A 22,996-nucleotide genomic window follows, 5' to 3' on the forward strand; every position below is an offset into this window, starting at 1 on the left:
GGAGACAAATGCCTTATAGAGAACAGGGATTCTTTTTAGACCCTCTTTCTGGTAACTGGAGAAGATCTCCTGAGTTGGGTCAACTTGGAACAAGTTTACCGTGAACCCAATCTTTCCCTCCTCCTATACTCCATCTCTCCCGTGTTGTCTTTGTGGATCACTGACTCCGTGACAGGAAAACCCCTGCATGCCTTCTAATCACCAGAGGGGGCCAGACCAAATGACCATAAACCAATAAAGAGAACCATAAAACTAAACAGCATGGCTCCCGGAGTCTCTCTGGGCCTCACAAGGGTCTGAAGGGAGTTAACTCAACTGTACATTTGCCTTCTAGACTTTGAACTTAACAAACCCCAAGACTTTCCGGGATCTTTCGAAGCCCATGGGGGCTCAGACCAAGGAAAGAAAGCTGAAATTCGTCCAGAGGTTTAAAGAAGTTGAGAAGACTGAAGGTGGGTAGATTATAGGCTGATTTTTCTGCATGCCTGGAAATTATAGTTGGTAACAATTCCAGCAGTCCCCCAGCCTGCAGACAATTACATGTGAGAAGAGAATGTTCAAATGCAATGGTTAGCACCTAGCTGCATGTAAGAATCACTGAGGAGCTTTTTAAAAATACTCATGTCCAGGCTTCACCTCTAGAAATTCTGATTTATATAAGGCTCTAGTGGCACGGTTGTTAAGTACTCACCTGAACCAAAAGGTTGGTAGTTCGAACTCACTAGCCACCCTGCAAGAGAAAGATGTGGCAGCCTGCTTCCGCAAAGATTACAGCTTTGGAAATCCTATGGGGCAGTTCTACACTGTCCCATAGGATCACTATGAGTTGGAAGCAGCGCGATGGCAATAGGTTTTGTTTTTGGGTTCTGGTGGCGAGGCACAGCTCAGTTGATTCTAATGTGTAGCAGGGACGCAGAACGATGGTACTAAGAGCTAATATAACTTCATGCCTAGGGACAAGTAAAGGCAAAGGAACTAGCACTGGTTTGGTGCAGGCCAACCAACCTGCATTACTGTGTTATTTTTGTTGTTGTCAACTTTGACTCCCTTTGACCTTGTGTGCAACAGAACGAAGTGCTGCCTGATCCTGCGTCACCGCTGCAGTCACCACCATGTTTGAGTGCATCGTTGTGGCCACTGCGCCAGCCCATCTCTCTGAGAGTCTCCCTCACCCTCACTGGCCCTCTACTTCACCAAATCTGATGTCCTCCTCTAGCAATTGATCCCTTCTGATGATGTGTCCAAAACAAATGAGTCAAACAGTGTTATGTCATGATCCATAAGGTTTTCATTGGCTAAGTTTTGGAAGTTGATGAGCAGGCCTTTCTTCCTAGTCTGTCTTAGTCTGGGAGCTCCGCTGAAACCTATCTACCATGTGTGACCCTGCTCATATGTGAAATACTGATGACGTAGCTTCCAGCATCATAACAACACACAAGCCACCTCAATACAACAAACTGACAGACAAGTGGTGGGCTTTCCTGTACACAATGGTTCATTTCACAGGGAAGAAAATTGAAACTCAGAGTATAAACAATTTGTTCAAATTTGTTAACAGAGCCTGTTAAGTGGTGGGGTTTGCAGTTGTCTGACCCTGGAACCTGTTCCCAGACTTCGGTCATCTGCACATCACCGTTAGAATTTTCATCACATCCCCGAGCCCTCTCTACTATTATTGCCTTTATGTTTTTCTTTAGGTCTACTCCCTTCTTTAACTTCAATATATGTATTTTTACAAGAAGTTTTCATCACGCATTTGATGCTAACTGTATTTTTTTTTTCTAAAATACACTGAAAGACATATATAAACAAGAGGCCTCCACTTATGAATTGTGACAGTCGCCCTGAGAACAGTGGTGGCACACTCTGGGGAGGCTCAGCCTTTGGGGAGTGGGTTCATGGGAGGATGAAGAGGCTTCTGCTGTACTGGTCGCATCCCAGCCCCTGGAAGGCGGCCTGGCCGCTGCCCATCACCACTGCTCTGCATGGGGCTTGGGCTCAACCCCACTGGGGGACGAGGAGGAAGTAGAAGGGATGGGCAGGCACTTACTTACCTCCTCCTGGGGTTAAAGCTGAATCACCCGTGACCCCTCCGTACCTCCACCCCCAAGGCACTGCTCTCCTGGCTGCCACGGCCACAGCTGGAGCCTCTCCACAGAGGCTCCAAAGGACCGAGCCTACTGCCGTGTGCCAGGCAGGGCTCCCTTAGGCACTAGGCACTATTCTTACCCATCTTAGAATTGGTGTGCATTAAAGGGCCATATACTGGGGTTAAGGGGCCTTGCACAGGACACCAGCAACCCCTGGACAACTCTGATTCAGAGAACTCGTCTGAAGGAGGGCTTAGCACTGGGTGTGGAGTGCAGTGAGGTGGCTGAGCAGACATTTTAGGGAGCTGGCCAAGGCCTCTGCTATCTGTGCCACCAGTTCAGCCACTTTTTATTGATGGCAGCAGGCCTGTCATTCTCCCTGGCTTCCTCGTCTGTAAGGTAGGGATAATAAACAGAACTGATGCATATGGTTGCCATGCTGATGCAGGGACACACAGCCTGCACAAGTGCTCCAGAAGGCAGCACCCCTGTCGCTGGGTGCTGGAATGCTCCAGTCACATGCTGCTTCTGCCTTGGCTTTCCTGCCTTGGGCTTTCACTGGATAGGGCACAACAGAGGCAATTATCTTTCAGGTCCCAAACCTGCCTGTGCCCCCATCAGTCCAGGGGATGAGAACACCTATGCCCCTGCTCACCCTGGGGTGTCACTGACCTAACCTGGCTCCACTGCCCACAGAGAAGAGAACTAAAGGAGCGAGAGCTGGGGGTGCAATTGTAGGCATTCTGGGGTCTTCTACATACCCTTTAAGTCAGAAAACCAGAACACCGCCTCCCCGGGAGTCCTCGGCTGTGGCCTTCCCAGGGCCTGGGTCTACCCCGTGTCTTTCGAGGCAGACCCCTGAGGCCCTGGGCGGTATAGCTGCCAGGTCTTGAAGGAGCTTTTCACCTGTGGTGGCTGTTGACCAAAATACAGTGACATCTGCCAGTGGAGTAGGGAGGCTGCTGGCCTGCAGATGCTCTGTGAAGCCAGGCCCTTGTTCACTGTCCCAGACTGCAATGTGGCACATGGCCTGTGTGTGTGCATCTGACCAACACAGATGCGGTTGCAGCCCTTAAGGACTGTCCTCTCATTGCAGGAGACCTGACTGTCCAGTGCCACTACTATACTCACTACTCCTCTGCTATCATTGTCGCCTCCTACCTGGTCCGGTTGCCACCCTTCACCCAGGCCTTCTGCTCTCTGCAGGTGAGTCCCCCAATCTTCAGGTGTGTCTTACAGCCTAGGAGCTGGGTTTGAACAAGGAGGCCACCTCCCTGATAGAAAGTCCATCTTCACCCACAAATCCCACTTGATGTTTGCCCCGGAATGACGGGCTGCCCAGTGAGGCAAGCTGCTCCTCTCAGTTACAGCTGTGCATCTGCCCGACAACCTTGTGAAAGGACTCCAAAATGTAATGAATAAGAGCTATGAAAAAATACTTAACATAAATACTTTTTAGTGGAAAAGGAAAAGCAGATAGTAAAGATTGCAAAGGTAGGAAGTCAAAAATTAGAAAAAGAAATACGAAAAAAATGAACAATGAAAAGAATATGACTCGACATCAGAATGCACCAAAGCTATGCTAAGGACACGCTGAAAGGCTTAAAAAGACAAACAAAATATTTGAAGACTTAAACAAACAACTAAACCAAAGAAAGAAACCAACCCATTTATTAACAGAGCATCATACCCCCTTAGGGTTGCCAGATTTAGCAAAGTAAATAAATAAATAAATGCAGGACATCCACTTAAATTTAAATTTCAGATAAATGACTTATACTAACAAGTTATTTGTTGTCTGTCTGAAATTGGCGTTTAACTGGGCCTCCTGTATTTTATTTTATCTGGCAACCCTACACCAGCTGTATGTGAGTCAGTACCGACTCCTGAGTGGGCAGGGTTGTCCAAGGCAGGGGGGCATTCCTGGGACAGAGTCCCTCATGGGCAATGCTGTGAGGGCACTGAGTAGCAAGAGACCCCCAACCTCTCACCCTTCCTCTTCTACTTGAAAGTTCAAGTTCTTTTGCGCTCTTCCTTTCCAACCCAGTCTACTGGGATCCTGCTTTCGCGTACCCGTTAGTCCAGGGTCAGAGCTTTAGTACGAAAAGCCTTCAGCAGCTCAGTGCAGCTGGCTGGTTCAGCCAATTCCAAAGTGAATAGACCACACAACCTGGCATTACAACGGTCCTGTGGAAATAAAAGCGTTGGCTGCAGGTGGGTCACAGGCCAAGGAGGGGGCAGCTAGGTATGGTAGCCTCAAGAGCAAGCACAGACTTGCTCGAACAGCTAAGCTTCATCAAGGAAAAGAATGGATGTTCCAGGAACGGTGTTTTGGTCTGATCTCACCAGCAAGGTCACTCTTTGTGGTCGCTCATAGGACCTTGACCCTGAGAACTAAAGACTACCCTGGGTCAGCGCTAAAGCCAAATCCTGGGGCCTCAGCAGGAATAGGTAGGCAGGGCAAGACACTGTTTCTAATTAGAAGCAAAAGCCCTCCTGTCTTCTGTTTCTTGGCACAGACTTCTCTGTACTTGACGGCATGCTTCGTCTAGACATTGTATAATCCCCTCACCTTGGAAATTCACTCAAAAATAATAAGTGTGCTTCCCTTGAGTCTTTCTCAGGCAACAAGCATTTTAAGTAAGTTTGGTTTGGAGAAAGAACGGTCCCAGAGCTGCACCCCATGCCAGGAATCCCATCCAGATGTTGCTCATTAATCCACGAGAAATGATCATCACCCTTGATGATGACAGTGATGGATTCCATAGTTGCTCTCCACCCAGGGACTTCTGGATGCTTTAAAAGTTTCCCCTTGCCGCTTAGGTTCAATGCATTGAAGCCAGAACCCCCAGCTTCTACCCATTGCTAAGGGTCTGCTTCCACTGGAAGGAGACAGTATGAAATGGAAGCAGTGTCAGCTATGAGATCCACATCCGAGCTCTGCCACTTAATAGACAATCTGCTGCAAGTTATTTTACCTTTGCGAATGAGCGTAAACTGTACACATCTCACTGGGCTGTTGGAAAGATTAACAGATTCTGTGGGAAAAGTCCCCAGCCCAGAGCTTGACACCATGAGGTGATCCATCACTGTTAGTTCTTCCTCTTTCTCCAACTGGTCAGCTCTAATCTGAGCAGGAAGGAACTGGCTTAAGCTGGTTTCCTTTGGTTGAAGCCAATTCAAGACAGTCTGGACTTTCCACGTGAGCTTGAGCCAGACTAAACAGGTATGCTGTGAACTTTCTAGAAGATTTGGGTTAAGGCCACTTTTAATTGAGTCACAACTAGTTTAGACAAGTTTGGTTCATTTGTGACCAGACCAAACTGGTTTGAGAGGGCCTAAGTTTTTTTTTTTTTTTTAAGCCAGGGTGAGTGAGCCCTGGTGGCACAATGGTTATGCACTGTACTGCTAACAGAAAAGTTGGCAGTTCAAACCCACCCAGTGGCTTATACCAAAAAGTTACTGATTGTCTCTCTGAAATTCAGATTTAACTGGGTCTCCTGTATTTTATCTGGCAACCCTACAGCAGCTGGTCCTATGAAGATTATGGGCTAAGAAACCCTGTGACGAAGTTCTATTCCGTCGCATGGGGTCACTGTGAGTCAAAATCCACTTGGTGTCACCTAATGACAACACAAAGCAGGGTGAGGCGGTCAGAGCCAATTATAGGTGATTTTATGTAGCTCAGACCCAGACAGATTAGTTCACGCATTTTGACTGTGTGTTTCAGTCTCTTATGTGACTCCCTGGGTGTCCAGGGTTCAAATCTGTCTGTAGCAGGCAGGCCTCTCTGTGTTGAAAGCATTTGGGCTCTTTCCATGTGCTTCTGGGTTGTTTTCACCTTCCCACTCTTAGTTGGAGGTGCTTTGGCTCTCTTTGGACAGGTTTTAACTGACAAAAGATGAACTTTAGTTCTCAAATACAAAGGCTACATCTATGACAAACGGCCCCCTCCCTTTGGTAGTCCTGGGGCCTGGGCAGACAGCTCTGACGTCTTCCTGAAGTTGGGTTCCTCCCACTACGCCAAGCCCCCTAGAGGACAGCCAGTTCCTAGCTAAAGGGCTCTGCGTTGCCCCCGTGTGGTGGCAAGGAGAAGGCCTCCCCAGGTTCTTAGCAGCTGGAGCTGGCTGACTTCCAGCTCCTACCCAGGGGTGGGGAAGAGCAAGCAAGGAGGCGAGGGGGCAGAGTTGGTACAGTGAGGCCTTCTCCGTTTATCTGAACGCAGGGAAGAAAGAATGTGGGTCATTTCCAAAGCCAAATGTTGATGGGAGTCAACACAAAGAAAGGGCCCATTTTTCCCTTGTGCATGAAGCAAGGTGCCTCCAGCCTCTTAGCGTGAATTATCCAGAGCTGAGGTTTGTGGTAAGGCCTGCGGTCAGGTCCAGCGTTTTGTCTCTGCTATACCTGACTATTTCCTCTCTGGGACTCTGTTTCCTTGTTTCGAAATAGAGGAGGGGTGACACGATCATCTCCAAAGGCCCTTTCTTAACGGCACCAGCCTCTAAGGCTCATTCAGCGCCTCCTGTGTGTCTGGCTGGGACTAAGCCCCTTACCTGTGTTATCGTCCCGTTTAGCCCTCACCAGTGCGTGAGAGGGTGCTGTGATTAGTCTTCCCTTTCCTGAGCACGCGGGAGGCCACGTCCTGGCCTGGGGTCCCACAGGAAATATACAAAGGAGATGAGATGGTGATACTGAGGCTAGAGCACTCCAGTAAATAGAAAAGCCAGGCCTGCAGAGGTTGTCCAGAGGGGACACAGTGCTCCAGGGATATGGACATGTGTCGTTCTCAAGGTCTTATTGTCAGCACAACACTGTGGAGTCCCTGTGCAATGTCACACACCTGAGCCGTGTACCATGGAGGTGTGCACTCTGTGACGTGTGGGCGCCGTGGCACCAGGGGGTTGAGGGCGGGGTGGCGTGTGCACATGAGAACCTGGCTGGCACAACCCTGGCACCCAGCACTGTGTATCTGTGTGATGAGGTGTGACACCTGGCGGGGCAGTGGTTTCTGAGCTCTCCCCACACCACGGCTTGTCCGCCACAGAGTTTGTGGACGGCGTGGCTGGCACCAAGAGCTCCCCATGAAGCCCAAGGACTGCCGTGGGCAGGTACTAATTCCTAGGGTGGAGCACGCTTTATTTTCCTGATATTTCAATGTTATTAAGTTTGGGCAAATCTTCTAATTGATGCATAACTTTATGGTTCTGTGTTTGTTTTTCTGCCCCAAACCTGTAATTGTTGTTCATGTTAGCTGCCATCAAGTCAGCTTCGACTCCTGATGACCCAGGTACAGCACAACAAAACTGCCTAGTCCCGAGTCACCCTCCTGATCACCGCACGTTCCAGTTCATCATTGTGACCACTGTGCCAATTCGTTTCTCTGAGGGTCTCCTCGCCCTCGCTGGCCCTCGTCTTCACCAAACGTGATGTTCTCTTCTAGCCATTGATCCCTCCTGATGATGTGTCCAAAGCAAGCAAGTTAGTCAGTGCACTGTTGTGATCCATAAGGTTTTCACTAAGCCATGCTGAAACCTGTCCACCATGGGTGACCCTGCCGGTATCTGAGTGGCAGAGCGCCTAGCATCACAGCAACATGCACGCCACCACACTAGACAAACTGACGGCCGGGTGGGGGACTAATTACTACACTGACGGATTCCTAGAACCCAGAAAGTACAGTATGCGTGCTGCGTGACCTGAGCAGGTGACAGCTGCGGAGTGTGACCCAGGCAGGTCTGTGGTGGGCTCTGTTCTCCCCGTGCCTCGAGGCCTGAAGCTGTGCTCTGCCTGGGCGAGGGCCTTGTCCACCCATCACAGCTCCAGGTGCCAGCGGTTCTCCAAACTCTTGGTCACCTGCAGCCAGTCTGTGAGCAGCCAGGAGGACACGCCCCCACAGAGCCTCAGCCCCGGCACCCATGTTGGCCTGTGTGAGAGCGCTGGTTGCTTTCCTGCCCGAGCTCACACCCCGCCGAGGCGGGGCCGAGCCAGGCAGCCAGCACCCCGGTGAGGAGGCAGCCTCTGCTCCTGCTGCTACGGCTGCATTTAATAAGGAACAGAAATCAAGTGCTGTGTTAATTAAGTCACAGCCCATGCGAAGTCAGCTGTTACCAGCAGTGGGGAAGGATTTTCCGAGCCACCTGAGGTGAGCGGGGCTGGTTCTGTGTAAGGCATATGCTCACAGCCACAGAGAGTGTGGGCTAGCTGGCGCTTGGCCTGCCCCAGCCCCAGTGTAGGAGCTCCGGGTTGGTTTCAGCCCTGGTCACAGAGGAGGCTGTGCAGGGCACTGCAAGGAAGGCAGAGCTGCTGTGTCTGTATCGTCCAGTAGAATGGCCGCTGGGCCTCCTCACTCACCGCTCCATCATGTCAGGTGCCTTAGAGGCCAGTAGCTCACCTCCTGGTGCCCACCATGTCACAGGGGTACAGCCTGGCCTGCACAGCAAAGTGAGAACAGTGCCGCATGGCAGAGATTGCTGAGAGGACTGTTATCAGGCAGCATAGGAGGCAGGGTCTGTATGGGACAAAGCAGTGCCTTGACAAGAATCCTTCAGGCTCGCCAAGGGTTTGACTGAAATAAAAATATGATTATTGTCATAGATACTCAGTAGTAGTACTAGAAAAAACATGTGTAATAGAGTCAGAAGAGACCCTGGGTGCTGCAAAAGTTAACATGCTACTAACTGAAAGGTTGTAGGCTCGAGTCCTCCCAGAGGTACCTTGGAAGAAAGGCCTGGAGATCAATATTTGAACAATCAGCCATTAAAAACCCTGTGGAGCACAGTTCTACTCTGACACGTATGGGGTTGCCATGCATCAGGGTCAATTCGATGGCAACTGGTTTGGTTTAAGAGAGTCAGACAGACCTGGGGTACAATCCTGGCTTACAACTTTCTAATGAGTCGCATTGAATAATGGAGCCTCATTTTCCTTTAAAGGAAAGTCTGATTCAGTGTGAGAAATGTTTGGCTATTTTTAACACTTCACAAATGACCACTCTACTTGCCATTTGGAAAGCATGTTTTTCAAAATGCCTTTGTGGGTGTTTTATTTATTTAGTAAAAGGTCTCATCCTACAGGACAGGAAAGCTAATGGCTACCCTGAGGAGAGCCCCACCTCAGCTGAGATCAAGATGGAGTAGACAGCTGGACTGTTGCACAGGGCTCCCAAACAGCGTTAGAGCAACGGCTTTTAGCTTAGTGAGTGTGATGTGAAACCAAAAAAGAGAAGAGTTGGTGTTGAGTTGCTTCCGACTCCTAGCGGCCCTCTGTGACAGAGTAGAACTGCCCCATCGGGTTTCCAAGGAGCAGCTGGTGGATTCACATTGCCAACCATCTGGTTAGTAGCCGTAGCTCTTAACCACTGCACCACCAGGCCGCCAGGGTAGGATGTTAGGGCCGGGCATTTTCCTGAAGACGTCCGTAGAATACGAGTCCAGCTCTCTCATCCTGTATGTTTCCGCCTTTGTTCCCCTGGTGTTATCATGACCTCAGAACACCCTGCCGTACGCTCTCGTTTCCCCATTCCCATCTGTCTCCGTCACCTAGTGCTGCGGTAACAGGAATAGCACAAGTGGGGGCTTTAACAAACAAATTATTTCACACTTTAGGAGGCTGCAAGTCTGAACTCGGGATGCCGGCTCTAGGGGAAGGCTTTCTCCCTCTGTGGGCTCTGGGAAGGCCCTTGTCTCTTTTCCAGCTTCTCTTCCTTGGCCCCTTGGTGATCTGCATGTGGCATGGCCTCTACCTTCCCCCATCTCTGCCTCCTCCTCTCTGCCGAATCAGCTTGCTTTATATCTCAAAGACGATTGGCTTAAGACATACCCTACAGTGATATGGTCACATTTACATAATAATTAAAACTGTGTTCTCAAATGTGATTACATCCACAAGTCTAGGGATAAGGAATTACAACACATATTTTGGGGGGACACAATTCAATCCATAACACCATCCCATGGGTGCTTAGACTTCCCTCCCTCCCACCCATCCCAGTCACTAGGGGCTCTCCACCCACTCCCCATTTCCCTCATGCCCCACCTTCTGCTTCCGATCCCTTCTCCTTTTTCTCCTTTGCCCTTGACCTTTCCTCTTAAATACTTGATTACCTCCCACATACACACTGAGACTGGAGCCAAGCCCAATTCCTCCCCGGTCCCAGTCTTTGAAGGGAAAGGGACATAGAGGCTAGATCCCTTCATTGCTGCTTACAACCTGCCTAGTCCTGCATCAGGACCTGACACACACACACAAAGACCCACACTGCACATAAGCACACAGACACACACACACGCACACACACATTATTGCTTTCACCCCCACAGCAACCGTCCATGTTTACAGATGAGAGTACGGAAGGTTGACGAGATTAAAAAACTCACTCAACGCACACTGCACGTAAGTGGGCTCTGAAATTCAGACCAAGTGTGCCTGATTCCAAAGTGGAGATGATATCCCTGATAGCACCCAGCCTCTCTGATGGAGAAAGGACGCCAACTTAGATCAGCTGCCATGCGGACAGGGTCCTGTAAGGGAATTGTTTGCGTGGGGTACTTTTAAGTTTACTGGAGAAAAAAATGTCTGTAATGAAAATGGGTTGTCTGTCTGCTCCTGGAACTAACCCCGTTATCTAGATATGGCAGTGGGTTGATTTGGGTCAGACCCACCTGGGAGGAAGAACAACTTTCTAGCACATATTATAAAAACATCTGTGTGTTAGGGCGTCCTTGAGCACATGCACGAAGCCCTGGTGGCGCAGTGGTTAAAGCGGTCAGCTGCTAACTGAACCGACCAGCCGCTCCAAGGGAGAAAGACGTGGCAGTCTACTTCCGTAAAGGTCTACAGCCTTGGAAACCCCACGGCGCAGTTCTGCTCTGTCCTGTGGTGTCACTATGAGTCGGAATCCACTCGACGGCAACAGGTTTGAGCACACGAGGTTACTGAACTTCTCAGGGGTATGTGTCGAGAGCTGAAAGATTTTTCCAACACATTTTCTCTGCCATACTGAAGAGCGGTGTATCCAGACCCACAAATAGAAGGGACACTGGTGCACATGGAATTTTGGTCCTCAAATGAAAGAAGCATTGTCTTTAATACAGTTTTACAAGTAGAACGCTCCTTTCAAAGTTGTTTCCAGTTTTCATCACATGTACAATAATTACGGACATTTCTCTGATTTTAATTCATTTCAGTGTCCAGCAACAGCACTTGTCAATTGTTTTCCCTTCTGCTTCACTCTTAATTTTTATTCATCTCTTAGAAAAAAAGTTGTTGTCGTTAGCTGCCATTGCGTTCGCCCCCAGCTCGCAGCAATTCCATTACCACTTGCAGATTTGTCAGTTGTGATCCACAGGGCTTCCACTGGCTAATTTTCAGAAGTGGGTCACCAGGCCTTTTTTCCTGGTCCATTTTAGTCTGGAAGCTTCATTGGAATCTGTTAAGCATCATAGCAACGTGCAAGCCTGCACCAACAGACAGGTGGTGGCCGCACACGAGGCGTGTTGGCCAAGAATTGAAGCCCAGGTCTCCCACACGGAAGGTGAGAATTCAGCCACTGAAGAGATGTTGATAGTTGCTGGTGAGTTGGCTCCGACTCATGGTGACCTTGTATGTAGCAGAAGGAAACATTGCCCGGTCCTGCACCATCCTCACAGCCTTTGGTATGTTGGAGTCACTGTGTCAATCCATGTTACAGAGGGTTTCCCTCATTTCTGCTGACGCTCTGCCAAACATGCTGTCTTTTTATAGAGCTTGGTCTTTCCTAACAATGTGTCCACAGTAAGAGCACCTCTTAAAGTATTTAAACTGAGGAACAATACCTAGAGTTATATTTCTGAGCCGTCGAATATTAAAAATATCTTTCTGGTGTCTTTATATATTAGTGATGGACAAAAAATCCAAAGACTGTAACCTTTTGCATCAGACTCCATAGCCTTGGCTTGTAGTCTCCTAGCTTTAATGTCATGTGGGAAAGCCTTCTGCCCATAAGGGGTTGTTCCTTTGTTGATAAGAATAACTTGATATTATTGCTTTAGTCTGTTTGTATACAAAAAGGATTAATCACTCTTGACAGTCAAGGATATCTCCAGAACCTGCTCAGGAATAGATCCTGGTTCAGTAATTCTGCCTGGTCATTTTGTTTTCTTCCAGTCGCTAGACTTAATTCTGCTGGTACTTCATTTCATTTTGTTTTGGGCTTTCTTATGCAGGCGCTCTGTACACCTCAGTGGTGCCTCTCTCCTCTCCCTTGCTTCCCCTGGTCTTCTCTTCCCTTTCTCCTTCCCTCCATTACGGAGACACAGCTCCTAGCTGGCAGCCACCAGAGTTTATGTCAACCCACAGACTTACTCTGTTAGTAACAAAGGAACTCTACTTTTTCTTCTAGGGAATTTGGCATTTTCTTTTGTATTGCAGAAGGGAGAAAACCCATTAATTTTGAAACAAATGTATGCAAATATATTTATTAATATAGGAAATAAGAAAATCAGTTATTGCTTCCCTTATAAATAATACAGGCTTAAGTTTTAAAGATATTACTTTTGCTAAAATGCATTAGACAGCAGTGAAAAAAATAACATTTTTCTTTGTGGTAATATCTTTAACCAGATTTGCAGCCCTAACAGTATTTCCTATGTATATATTATTTTTATTTAATACAGGTAATCTTTTTATTACCAAATCATATTCCTTCTCAGGAGATTACCATCAGTGCTCATAAAAGCTGCAAAAGGAAGAGGGGACCGTGAGGAAGCATCAGTCTCCAGCAGATGCAGCGCTCTGTCTGCAGATTAAACACACAAAGCCCTTAATACGCTTCTACGAGGGCCTCGTTAGGTTCAGATTTATTTAGACCACCCCCCTGCCCCGATATTCAGCTTCCATTTCCATATGAATTCAATGGTGGACATCAGCACCTAGCTTGAACTGAGAGCAAGGCAACCTGGGGGGAAAGCCGTGTCCTTAAGTTTCCTGTGCACTGTTTTGCTGAGACCTCGGAGGTAATGGAATCTCTTGGTGACCCTGACCCTCTGCAGGGAATAACCCAAGGATCTCACTTGATCCCCTGTTCTCACCAGGAAAATTACCAGTCAGGCCTTTCCCAGAAGGATTCCTAAGTGTGAACGTCTCAGATGTGTGGTGTCTTCTCCCCTGTCAGAAAGAGCTAAGCCCCTGTGGCCACACACAGTAGATGAAGCTTGTCTAGATCCATCTACACCTGAACTCGCTTCACCCCACGATTCCCACAGTAAACTGGCACAAGGGCAAGGTCTGACCTTGGAGTCGCCTCCATGGGTGTGGTCTCAGGTCTGCCATCTACTGCCATGACCACTAAACTTCCAGGAGCCTCAGTTTTCTGGTCTGCAAAATGAAAATACCAATTCCTACCTAATGTAACCACTGTCGAGATTAACAGAGAATATTTATGTATTTATAGTGTGAAGTTTCAGAGAGTAATTGAGTGAATAAATGCATGAAGAAGTAATCTCACACATGCATGAACTGATGAATGAACATATGTGTGTAGGAGTAGGCAAATGAGCAAGTACGTTATATCTTTATGAAAGTATAGCCCTCTGTACAAATGGCACACGGAGTGGATGAATGAATGGGTGAATGGATGAATGCCCACCTGTGCCTGTCCACCTGAAGGCTGAAGCCCATGCCAATGACCAGCCCCTTCTCCTCACAGGGTGGAAGCTTCGATGTGGCGGATAGAATGTTCCACAGTATGAAAAACGCATGGGAGTCTGCCTCCAGGGAGAACATGAGCGACGTCAGGGAACTGACCCCGGAGTTCTTCTACCTGCCCGAGTTCCTAACCAACTGTAATGCAGTGGAGTTTGGTAAGCGGAGGGCCTGGATGAGGCCAGGAGGGAGTGGGTACCGTGGAGGCCAGTCCCTCTATCAGCTGTCTGTCACCCTCATCAATGTCTTTACTGAGCAAGTAAGCAGATAGACCCCAGTGTGGTTGGTGTGAGGCCACCACTGGGTGGCAGCACCAGGTTGGAAGGCCAGAGCTGTGGAAGGACGCTGGACCCCAGGCCGCCAGGAGAGCTCTGAGCATGGTAGCCCAATGACCTTTCTTCTGAGCATCCCCAGGCCACAGGTCTGCAGCAAGGAAGTGGCCAGCGAAAAGGGACCTGACTAATAGCCCAGGTCTGACGCTGCTCTGTTGTGTGACCTTGGGCAGTTCCTGCCCCTCTGGGGCCCGTTTTCCTCCAGGGTAAAACAAAGGGCTAGTGTGTATCCTGAGGAGAGCATCCTTCCAGGGACGGCAGGCTCTCCTGAAGCAGATTGCCGTGTGGCACCCAAGGGCAGTTGCACTCAGGCCTAGCTCCCGGGTGATCCGTGCATTCTTAGTGCTTCAAAAGAGGGCCAGAAAGACCAGAAGGCCACAAGCGTGGGTCCTCTGGTACCTATGTGGGTACCTTAGGAGTCTCCACTGACAAATGTCTGTGAGACCAAGTCGGGGTGACTCTAGGAGTGTGGTTGGAGCCTGGGGCAGGGGTTGGGCAAGCTCTCTACCCAGAGGCAGGAGGCAGCTGCAGACACTGGCCTGGGTGGGAGTAAGCCTTGTCCCCCAGTGCTCCCCGTCCTTGGGTCACTCCTTCCTCCCTCAAACAGCACACAGGGGCACACTCCCCGAGCCAGCCATGGCACACTCCTCTTGTGCGAGGGTTTTCAGCCTGGACGTGTGGAGCGTTTAAAACAGCTGCATGCCAGCCCAGGCCCTGCCCAGCCAGTCTGATTCCAGGATCTTGGCCAGGCTGGCCTTGGTAGTGTCCAGAGCCTCAGATGCCTCAAGCGCATCGAAGATGGGAGAACGAGACAAATATAAAAGGACGGTGACCACATGTGGTATGGGCTACGAAAGAAGTAATTCAGGGACTCTGGAGGCCAAGAGGAGGGGCAGCTCACCAGCCTGGCGGATCAGGGAAGGTTCCAGAGGGAGGAACACCCAACCGTGTTTGGGAGGTCAGGCTGGGGTTATCTGTGAAAGAGGTGAGGGACACAGCAGTGAAATGACATCACGTACAGAGGATGGAGGCTGACCAGACCTTCGGGAGAGCTTTGCTGACCATTTACAATGCACCAGGCATAGAAGTTAACAAAACCAATGTGGGCTCTGCTCTCATGGGGTTATAGCTTAGGGGGGAAAACAGAAAAAAGCAAGTAAGCAAACAGGTAAGGTTCCTCGTACTAAAATAAGGGATGTTGATTTCTATATTTGTAAATGATCTAGTAAATGTTTAAAGTTCTTATTTCCTCCTTCATTTATTTATTCAACAAAATGGAATAGTCCAAGCACCCAGATAAGAAGGCATAATAGAGTGGGAGGAAGGCATACAAACAGTGATGATACTATGATATGAAACTAACATTTTTTTATAGAAATAGTGAATCCAGAATTAACACTTCCAGGGAAGTAAGGAGGGCCTTGTGGTGGGGACAAAGACCTAAAAGCTGAGTAGGAGAACTCCAGGGAGACGAGAGACAGGACATTCCAGGCAGACGAGCCTTCAGCAGTGTGACGGGAGAAGGGCACAGCTCACACCCTGACCTAGGCAGAGTCAGCAATCCTGGATAGCACAGTGTTTGCATATCTTAATCCCCAGCCAATTCATGCTTCCATTTATCAGACGCCCCACTGTTTCTCATCCCACTCAGGCTGCATGCAGGATGGGACGGTGCTGGGGGACGTGCAACTCCCTCCCTGGGCTGATGGAGACCCTCGGAAATTCATCAGCTTGCACAGACAGGTAAGTCAAGCTGGGTCACTTTGGAGCCCCTGGCTCACGGGAAGGTGTCTAGATATGAACCTTAGCCTCACCTCAGTCTCCATGGAAGCTTTCTGTCCAAGTGGAGGGTTCATATCAAGTACTTCTCAAGCTCTTGTTCACTGAGTATAATGCCTTCCAGATTCATCCATGTTATGAAATGTTTCACAGATTCATCGTTGTTCTTTATCATTGCGTAGTATTCCATTATTTGTTTATCCATTCGTCCACTGATGGGCACCTAGGTTGTTTCTATCTTTTTGCTATTGTGAACAGTGCTGCAATGAACATGGGTGTGCATATATTTGTTCTTGTAACAGCTCTTATTTCTCTAGCATATACTCTAAGGAGTGGGATTGCTGGATAGCATGGTAGTTCTATTTCTAGCTTTTAAAGGAAGTGCCAAATTGATTTCCAGTGTGGCTGTACCATTTTACATCCCCACCAGCAGTGTATAAGTGTTCCAGTCTCTCCACAACCTCTACAACATTTATTAGTTCGTATTTTGGATTAATGCCAGCCTTGTTGGGGTGAGATGGTATCTCATGGTAGTTTTGATTTGCATTTCTCTCATGGCTAATGATCATGAACATTTCCTCATGTATCTGTTAGCCACCTGAACGTCTTCTTTGGTGAAGTGCCTGTTCATATCTTATGCTCATTTTTTAATTGGGTATTTGTCTTTTTGTTGTTGAGTTTTTGCAGTATCGTGTAGATTTTACAGATCAGTTACTGATTGGGTTTGTCCTAGCCTGAAACTTTTTCCCAGTCTGTAGGTAATCTTTTTACTCTTTTGGTGAAGTCTTTGGATGAGCATAGGTGTTTGATTAGTAGGATCTCCCAGTTATTGAGATTCTCTCTTGGTGTTTATGCACTGTTAGTAATATTTTGTGTACTGTTTATGCCATGTATTAGGGCTCCTAGCATTGTCCCCATTTTTTTTTTTCATGACATTTATCATTGTAGATTTTATATTTAGGTCTTTGATCCATTTTGAGTTAGTTTTTGCACAAGCTGTGAGGTATAGGTCTTGTTTCATTTTTCTGCAGATGGAGATCCAGTTATTCCAGCACCGTTTGTTAAAGAGACTGTCTTTTCCCCATTTAATGGACTTTGGGCCTTTGTCAAATACCAGCTGCTCCTAGGTGGATGGATTTATGTCTTGTTTCTCAATTCTGTTCCATTGGTCTATGTGTCTGTTGTTGTACCAGTACCAGGCTGTTTTGACTACTGTGGTGGTGGTGGTATAGTAGGTTCTAAAATCAGGTAGTGTGAGGCCTCCCGCTTTGTTCTTCTTCTTCAGTAATCCTTTACTTATTTGGGGCTTCTTTGAAAAGGGGTACAAATTTTGAGTTAATGAAAATGTTCTGCATCTTGATTGAATGCTGGTTGCCTGATTGCATGCAATTGTCAGAATACATGGAACTGTACATTTAAAAATGGAGAAGTTTTTAATGTGGATTATACCTAAAAAAAGGAGCTCTGATGGTGCACTCATCTGCTAATCAGAAGGTCAGCAGTTCAGACCCAGCAGCCACTCTGCGGAAGAAAGACGTGGCGATCTGCTTCTGTAAAAATTCACAGCCTTGGAAACCCTAAGGGGCTGTTCTGCTCTATCTTATAGGGTCGCTGTGAGTCTGAATTAATTTGATGGCAATGGATTTGGTTTGGCTTATATCTAAAAAGAAAAGAATTAAGGTCAGATCTAAGTATTGACAAGAAACCTGTGCTTTTCCTCCGTTCATCTCTCTTGGCAAGAAGAAAATTCATCCTTGATTTATCTTTGCCGCTGGACAAATTCATCCTTGATTTATCTTTGCCCAGAGACAGCAGCCATTCCTCCCACACTCCAGTGGTCTTGGTACCTGGGCCAAGACAAACTTGACATGCAGGCAACAGCAGCCCTCCCCCAAGATGGTCTCAGAAAGACTCATCTCAGGTCTGGAGTGTCTGGGCAGGCCTCACTGCAGGTGTGTATGTGCTAGTTGAGGAAATAGGCTAATGAAATAACTCTCCAAATAACAGGGAAACTGAAACCAAGAAAAGTGCTACAAAGGAGAGACATATAGTGCCATGAGATTAAGTTAGGGATATATGTGATCGAAGGGAACTGGATGGTGATGAGGACAATGGGGACAGTTCTGCTGTGGAGAGAAGGTCTTGGAATCCAGGTTGGAGTGAACGAGGAAGTCAATGATTGATGTCAGTGAAAATAATGAAGCAAGAGCCTCCAAAAACCATCTCCTCCAGAAAAGCAGCAAGAACACTGTTAAATATTGCCTAAATTAACTTTATCAGAACTCTGAAAATTAACTAAAGGATTGCAGCAATCTAGGCAGTACTTATTGGAGACAAATGACTGAATCATTGTAGGAACACCAGGTTTTGTGCTGTTCAAACTTACCCTACTCCCACCTCCCCTCCACACTCCATAGTCATTTTGAAAATAAATAGTCCACAATCACAGTGAAAGCCAACAGCCTGAAAGTCACTGGAAGTAGCAGAATAGAGTTGGCTCTCCTTCAAAGCTCTGCTCCCAGAGAATCACCATTATTTCACCTGTCCAGTGGTTCCCTAGAACACCCCACTCACAAGCCTGTCTTTATTTGACCTGAGAGCTAACCTAGTGCACAAAACCTTTTCTCCAGGTGCATTTGTTGAAAACAACCAGAGGCTGCCTGAAATGGTGGCTAACAGTTTGGGTAAACAATAATCTAACCAAAAAGTTTAAAAGCAAAAGCTGGAGATAAGATGTCCATAGGAGGCTTTGAAAAACTCCAACACGTTTCTGGGAATCTAGAAGACCACATGTGTGTTTGGGGTGTTCTCATGTCTGAGGTCATGTGCATATTCAGGAATGACCTAAGAAGACTCTAGGCTCTCACTTCTGTTGACTAACCTTGAAGCTCTGAACAAGCAGACAGTCCAGGATAAGGAAGAGTTTTAAACTGCCTGAGTGTTGAAGTCATGCCCCAAAATGCACACAGATACTCTTGGCAAGGGTGGGAGAATTATGGATTCCAGGCATTTAAGGAAATCTTTGTCCAATCATTATTTGACCACTAAGCTAATTGAGTAGAGACTTCAATGGCCACACTTAAGAAAGAATACACACTTTACAGAACTAATGTAGAAAAGTCCCTAAAACATGCAAGCAACCAACAAAAACAATAAACAGCAGCAACAACAACAATAAACCTTGGGGGAGAGGGGAAAATCTGTCTTCCAGAGTTGCCACATTATATTATTGAAAATGACCAGTATTCAACGAAAAAACTATGAGGCATGCCAATAAACAAGAAAGTATGGTTCACACTCAGGGGGAAAAAAAAGCAATCAATTGATGCCCCTTAGGAAGCCCTAATATTAGACTTACAAAGACTCCAAATCAGCTATTTTAAAAATATTCAAAGAACTAAAGGAAATCATGTCTAAAGAACTAAAAAGAGTATAAGAAATAAAAAAAAATAGAAGCACAAAATATAGAATATCAATTAAGAGATTAAAACAAGTAGTATTTCTGAATTAAAGGTACAGTAATTGAAATGAAAATTCATTAGAGCATGTTTGAGCAGGCAGAAGGAAGAATTAGTGAACGTGAAGATGGGTCAATTGAGATTATCCAGGTTGAGAAACAGAATGAAAAAAAAAATGAACACAGCCTCACAGAACTGTGGGACGCCATCGAATATACCAACATATGAATAATGAGAGCCCTAGGAGGAGAGGAGAAAGAGAAAGGGGCAGAGAGAATATTTGAAAAAGTAATGGCCTAGAACTTCCCAAATTAATGGAAAGTTTTAATCTACACATCTAAGAAGGATAGATACGCACCTAAATACAACATAATTAAACTGTTGAAAGACAAAGACAAATAGAAAAAGTTTAAGGAGCAAAAGAGAAGCAACTCATGTACAAGAGACTCTTGGTAAGATAAACCCACTGCCATCAAATCAATTCCGACTCATAGCAACCCTATAGGACAGAGTTGAGCTGCCCCATAGTGTCTCCAGGGCTGTAAATCTTTACAGAAGCAGACTGCCACATCTTTCTCCTGCAGAGAGACTGGTGGGTTCAAACCAACAAGCTTTTGGCTTGCAGCCAAGCACTTTAACCACTGTGCCACCATGCCTCCTTCTCAGTAAGATAAGCAGGTAATTTCTCATCGGAAACCATGGATCATAGAAGGTATAGAGATGATATATTCAAAATGCTGAAAGAAAAAAGACTGACAACCAAGAATTCTATATCCAGCAAAAATATCCTTCAGAAATGAAGGAGACATCAGACATTCCAAGATAAACAAAAACAGAGAATTTATCACTAGAAGACCTACCTTACCAGAAACAACAGTCTCTGAGGCTAAAATGAAATGAAAGGCTGCTAGACTATAACTTGAATCCAAATGAAGAAATAAAGAAAGCGAATGATGGTAAGGAAATCAAGACAGTCAGGATGGATAACAAAAGTTTTGACTGTGGTGAAGGGAAGGTTACGGTTTTAGTTTTAAATTTTATTGAAAGATTCGATTGAAAAGAGAAGTTGAATATACATGAGAAGAAGAAATAATTTATTCCTGAAAAAGCAGGATTTGGAATCTGAAACACAGGTAAGGGGTTAGCTTTAGGTAAGAGGAGGGACAGCTTCTGGACTTCAACAGGAGAAAAGCAGGTCAGGAGGATGCAGATAAAGGAAGGTTTGTATGCATTGTCAAGAAGATGTGGGAGTGCATAATTGCTGGCTTCTATTTTTCTGTGAAGTAGGAGGTATGACCAGCTGAAAGTGGATGGTGGGGGAGATCATAGTTGAGAAGAATGTAGGAAATATAGTCTTCGTGAATATATTAACCGTGAGTTGACCAGAGAACGATATCTGAATTTTGCTGTGATGCTGGGGGTCCACTTGAGATTGATAACCAAAAGTTATAGGGTAAAATTCAGCGGTAAAAATAAATGAACTATCAAGCTATGAAAAGACACAAAGGAACCTTAAAGAAATATTGCTAAGTGAAAGAAGCCAATCTGAAAAAGCTACTTACTGTATGATTCCAACTATATTATAGAAAATTTAAGGCAAAATTATAGAGACAGTGAAAAGACCTGTGGTCACCAGAAATTCAGGAGGAAGCGGGGAGGGATAAAAAGAGCACAGGGCATTTTTGGGACAGTGAAACTGTTCTCTGTGATACTGTAATAGTGGACACATGATATTATGAATCTGTCAAAACTCATAGGACTGTACAATATGAAGAGTAAACCCTAATGTGAATGGTATAATGTAATTAATAATATTGTATTGAAATTGGTTTCTCAGTTGTAACAAATGTACCACATGAATTTGAAATATTGATAATAAGAGTATGCAGGCAGAAGAGGAGATATATAGAAACTCTATTTCCTGCACAATTTTCCTGTAAATCTAAAACTACTCTTAAAAACAGTCTATTTTTTAAGATGAATGAATAAATTATAAGGATTATCATTGTCCACCTTGTATGATATCCTCCATCTACCTGTCTCCAGGTAAGAAGGCAGAACATATTTGAGATTGTCCAGAGAAAAGACAGAGGTACACATGATTTTGAAGCATTGACCAGAATGCTATTGAACTTATGGATCACCAAATCTAAGCTGGATAAAGATATAACTGAGCACAAGAGAGTGCTGGTAGCTTACAGGGAAGTAAAGGAGCTAGGGGACTGAAAGTTCTGATGAGATGGAAGAACAGTCTTAGGAAGTAGTTAAACAAGAAGAGAGCATGGCTGTCACCAACTGGATGTTTGAGTAAGTGGTTTGAAGATGGAGCAGTTGTGGACCAAGGTGTGTCCGTGGAATGTGCGACTTTAGATAGAACAGAGATAAAAGTCGTTGGAGAAGTGGAGCTTGAGGAACTGAGAGGCCAGATGTTGAAATCCCTGAGGATGGGAGATCTCAGAGAAGAAGACACGGTCAGGAGTTACCATCTTCGATGAATGAGGAGAATAGCAGAAAAGTTGGTAGATGACAGCAGTAAGGATAAGGATGGGGTAGAGTTAAATCTCATGAACCTCAGAGGAGCAGATCTTTTTCCTCTTTTAACAAGAGGGAAGAGGAGAAATGGTCTGGAGGTACCAACAAGGAGCAAGGAGGACACCAACTTCATCTTCTGGTCCCAAGACATCTAGGCTGTAATCCAGTAGTAGCCATCCCTTGAAGAGGAGCTGGTGCCTTGGGGGAGTGCCAGCCTCCACAAAAGAAAAGGAGGCGGAAGGTATGCTCAAGAAGAACTCGAGGATATGAAAAATGTGCTTTCTTACGAAAAGGGCCCAGTGGAAAGGTCAGATGTCCTGACCAGTGACCTCCCCCCCACCGCCCGCCAAACCCTGCTTTGTTATAGTAGTCACCAACAAAATCTTTCATATAAACATCTCCAGAAGACTCTTAGGTGTGCTTCTGGCTGTATGGTAGACCCAAGGAAGCAACACCATTCACCATCCCTCATACGACGTTACCTGAGAGTGGCCTTCTTGGCCTTAAAGTCACTATAGCCGTGTTCCTCAGAGACGCTAACCTGGCACAGGTGGCCTGGCTTCACCAGGTATAGGGCTGAATGTCCTCCAGAGATGAACAGGAGGAATCAGAATATTCCCAAACGAAAGCCTTTGGATTGTGGGAACCTGGCCTGAACTCAGGCTTTGCTCAGTAGAAATGGTGACTGCTCCTAGGCGGACTGGGAAGTGCAGGCCCTGGCCCACATTTTCTCTTGCACGTGTATGGCTCTTGTTAAGAAATATTGCCAGCCTGGGTGTCCTAATCTGAGCTAATGCTATCCCATCTGATCTGCATCTGGAGGATCAACTATGTTTGAACTCCTATGCTAAATTCTGTTTCCTGTTAGATGTCCCTTTAGTTAGAGGCAGACATCTCTGGCTTCCAAAGGAATCCTTGTTCCCAAGCAGGGGATGGTTAGGCCCCACGGGGAGGCTGTAAGCTCAGAGCAAGGCTCATGGCTGAATCTGGAAAGTCTCTTATCCTCCTGCCTGGGGCAGTGAGCCCAGTGTGGGCTAATTGTGCATGGGCTCACTGTACATAAAATGTTCCTCAAGGTCATCACACACTTGCCCTTAGGTGTCTGGATAGACAGAGATTTCTCAAT

General features: G+C 46.5%; 2 protein-coding genes across 10 annotated transcripts in view; one reads left to right on the forward strand and one right to left on the reverse strand.

Moving 5' to 3' along the window:
• The window catches only part of WDFY4 (WDFY family member 4), a 410,290-nt gene that overhangs the window by 363,980 nt on the left and 23,314 nt on the right, over nucleotides 1-22,996 (forward strand). For all 9 annotated transcript variants that reach the window (XM_049854909.1, XM_049854915.1, XM_049854916.1 and 6 more), the window contains 4 exons: nucleotides 335-452; nucleotides 3,187-3,296; nucleotides 13,774-13,927; nucleotides 15,753-15,844. In XM_049854909.1, the coding sequence (XP_049710866.1) occupies nucleotides 335-452; nucleotides 3,187-3,296; nucleotides 13,774-13,927; nucleotides 15,753-15,844 (474 nt within the window). The remainder of the gene's footprint in view (nucleotides 1-334; nucleotides 453-3,186; nucleotides 3,297-13,773; nucleotides 13,928-15,752; nucleotides 15,845-22,996) is intronic.
• LRRC18 (leucine rich repeat containing 18) overlaps nucleotides 1-22,996 on the reverse strand; it is a 79,999-nt gene that overhangs the window by 38,351 nt on the left and 18,652 nt on the right. The gene's annotated exons all lie outside the window — the stretch shown is intronic.

Source organism: Elephas maximus, chromosome 16 (assembly GCF_024166365.1).
Source record: "Elephas maximus indicus isolate mEleMax1 chromosome 16, mEleMax1 primary haplotype, whole genome shotgun sequence".
NCBI lineage: Eukaryota > Metazoa > Chordata > Mammalia > Proboscidea > Elephantidae > Elephas > Elephas maximus.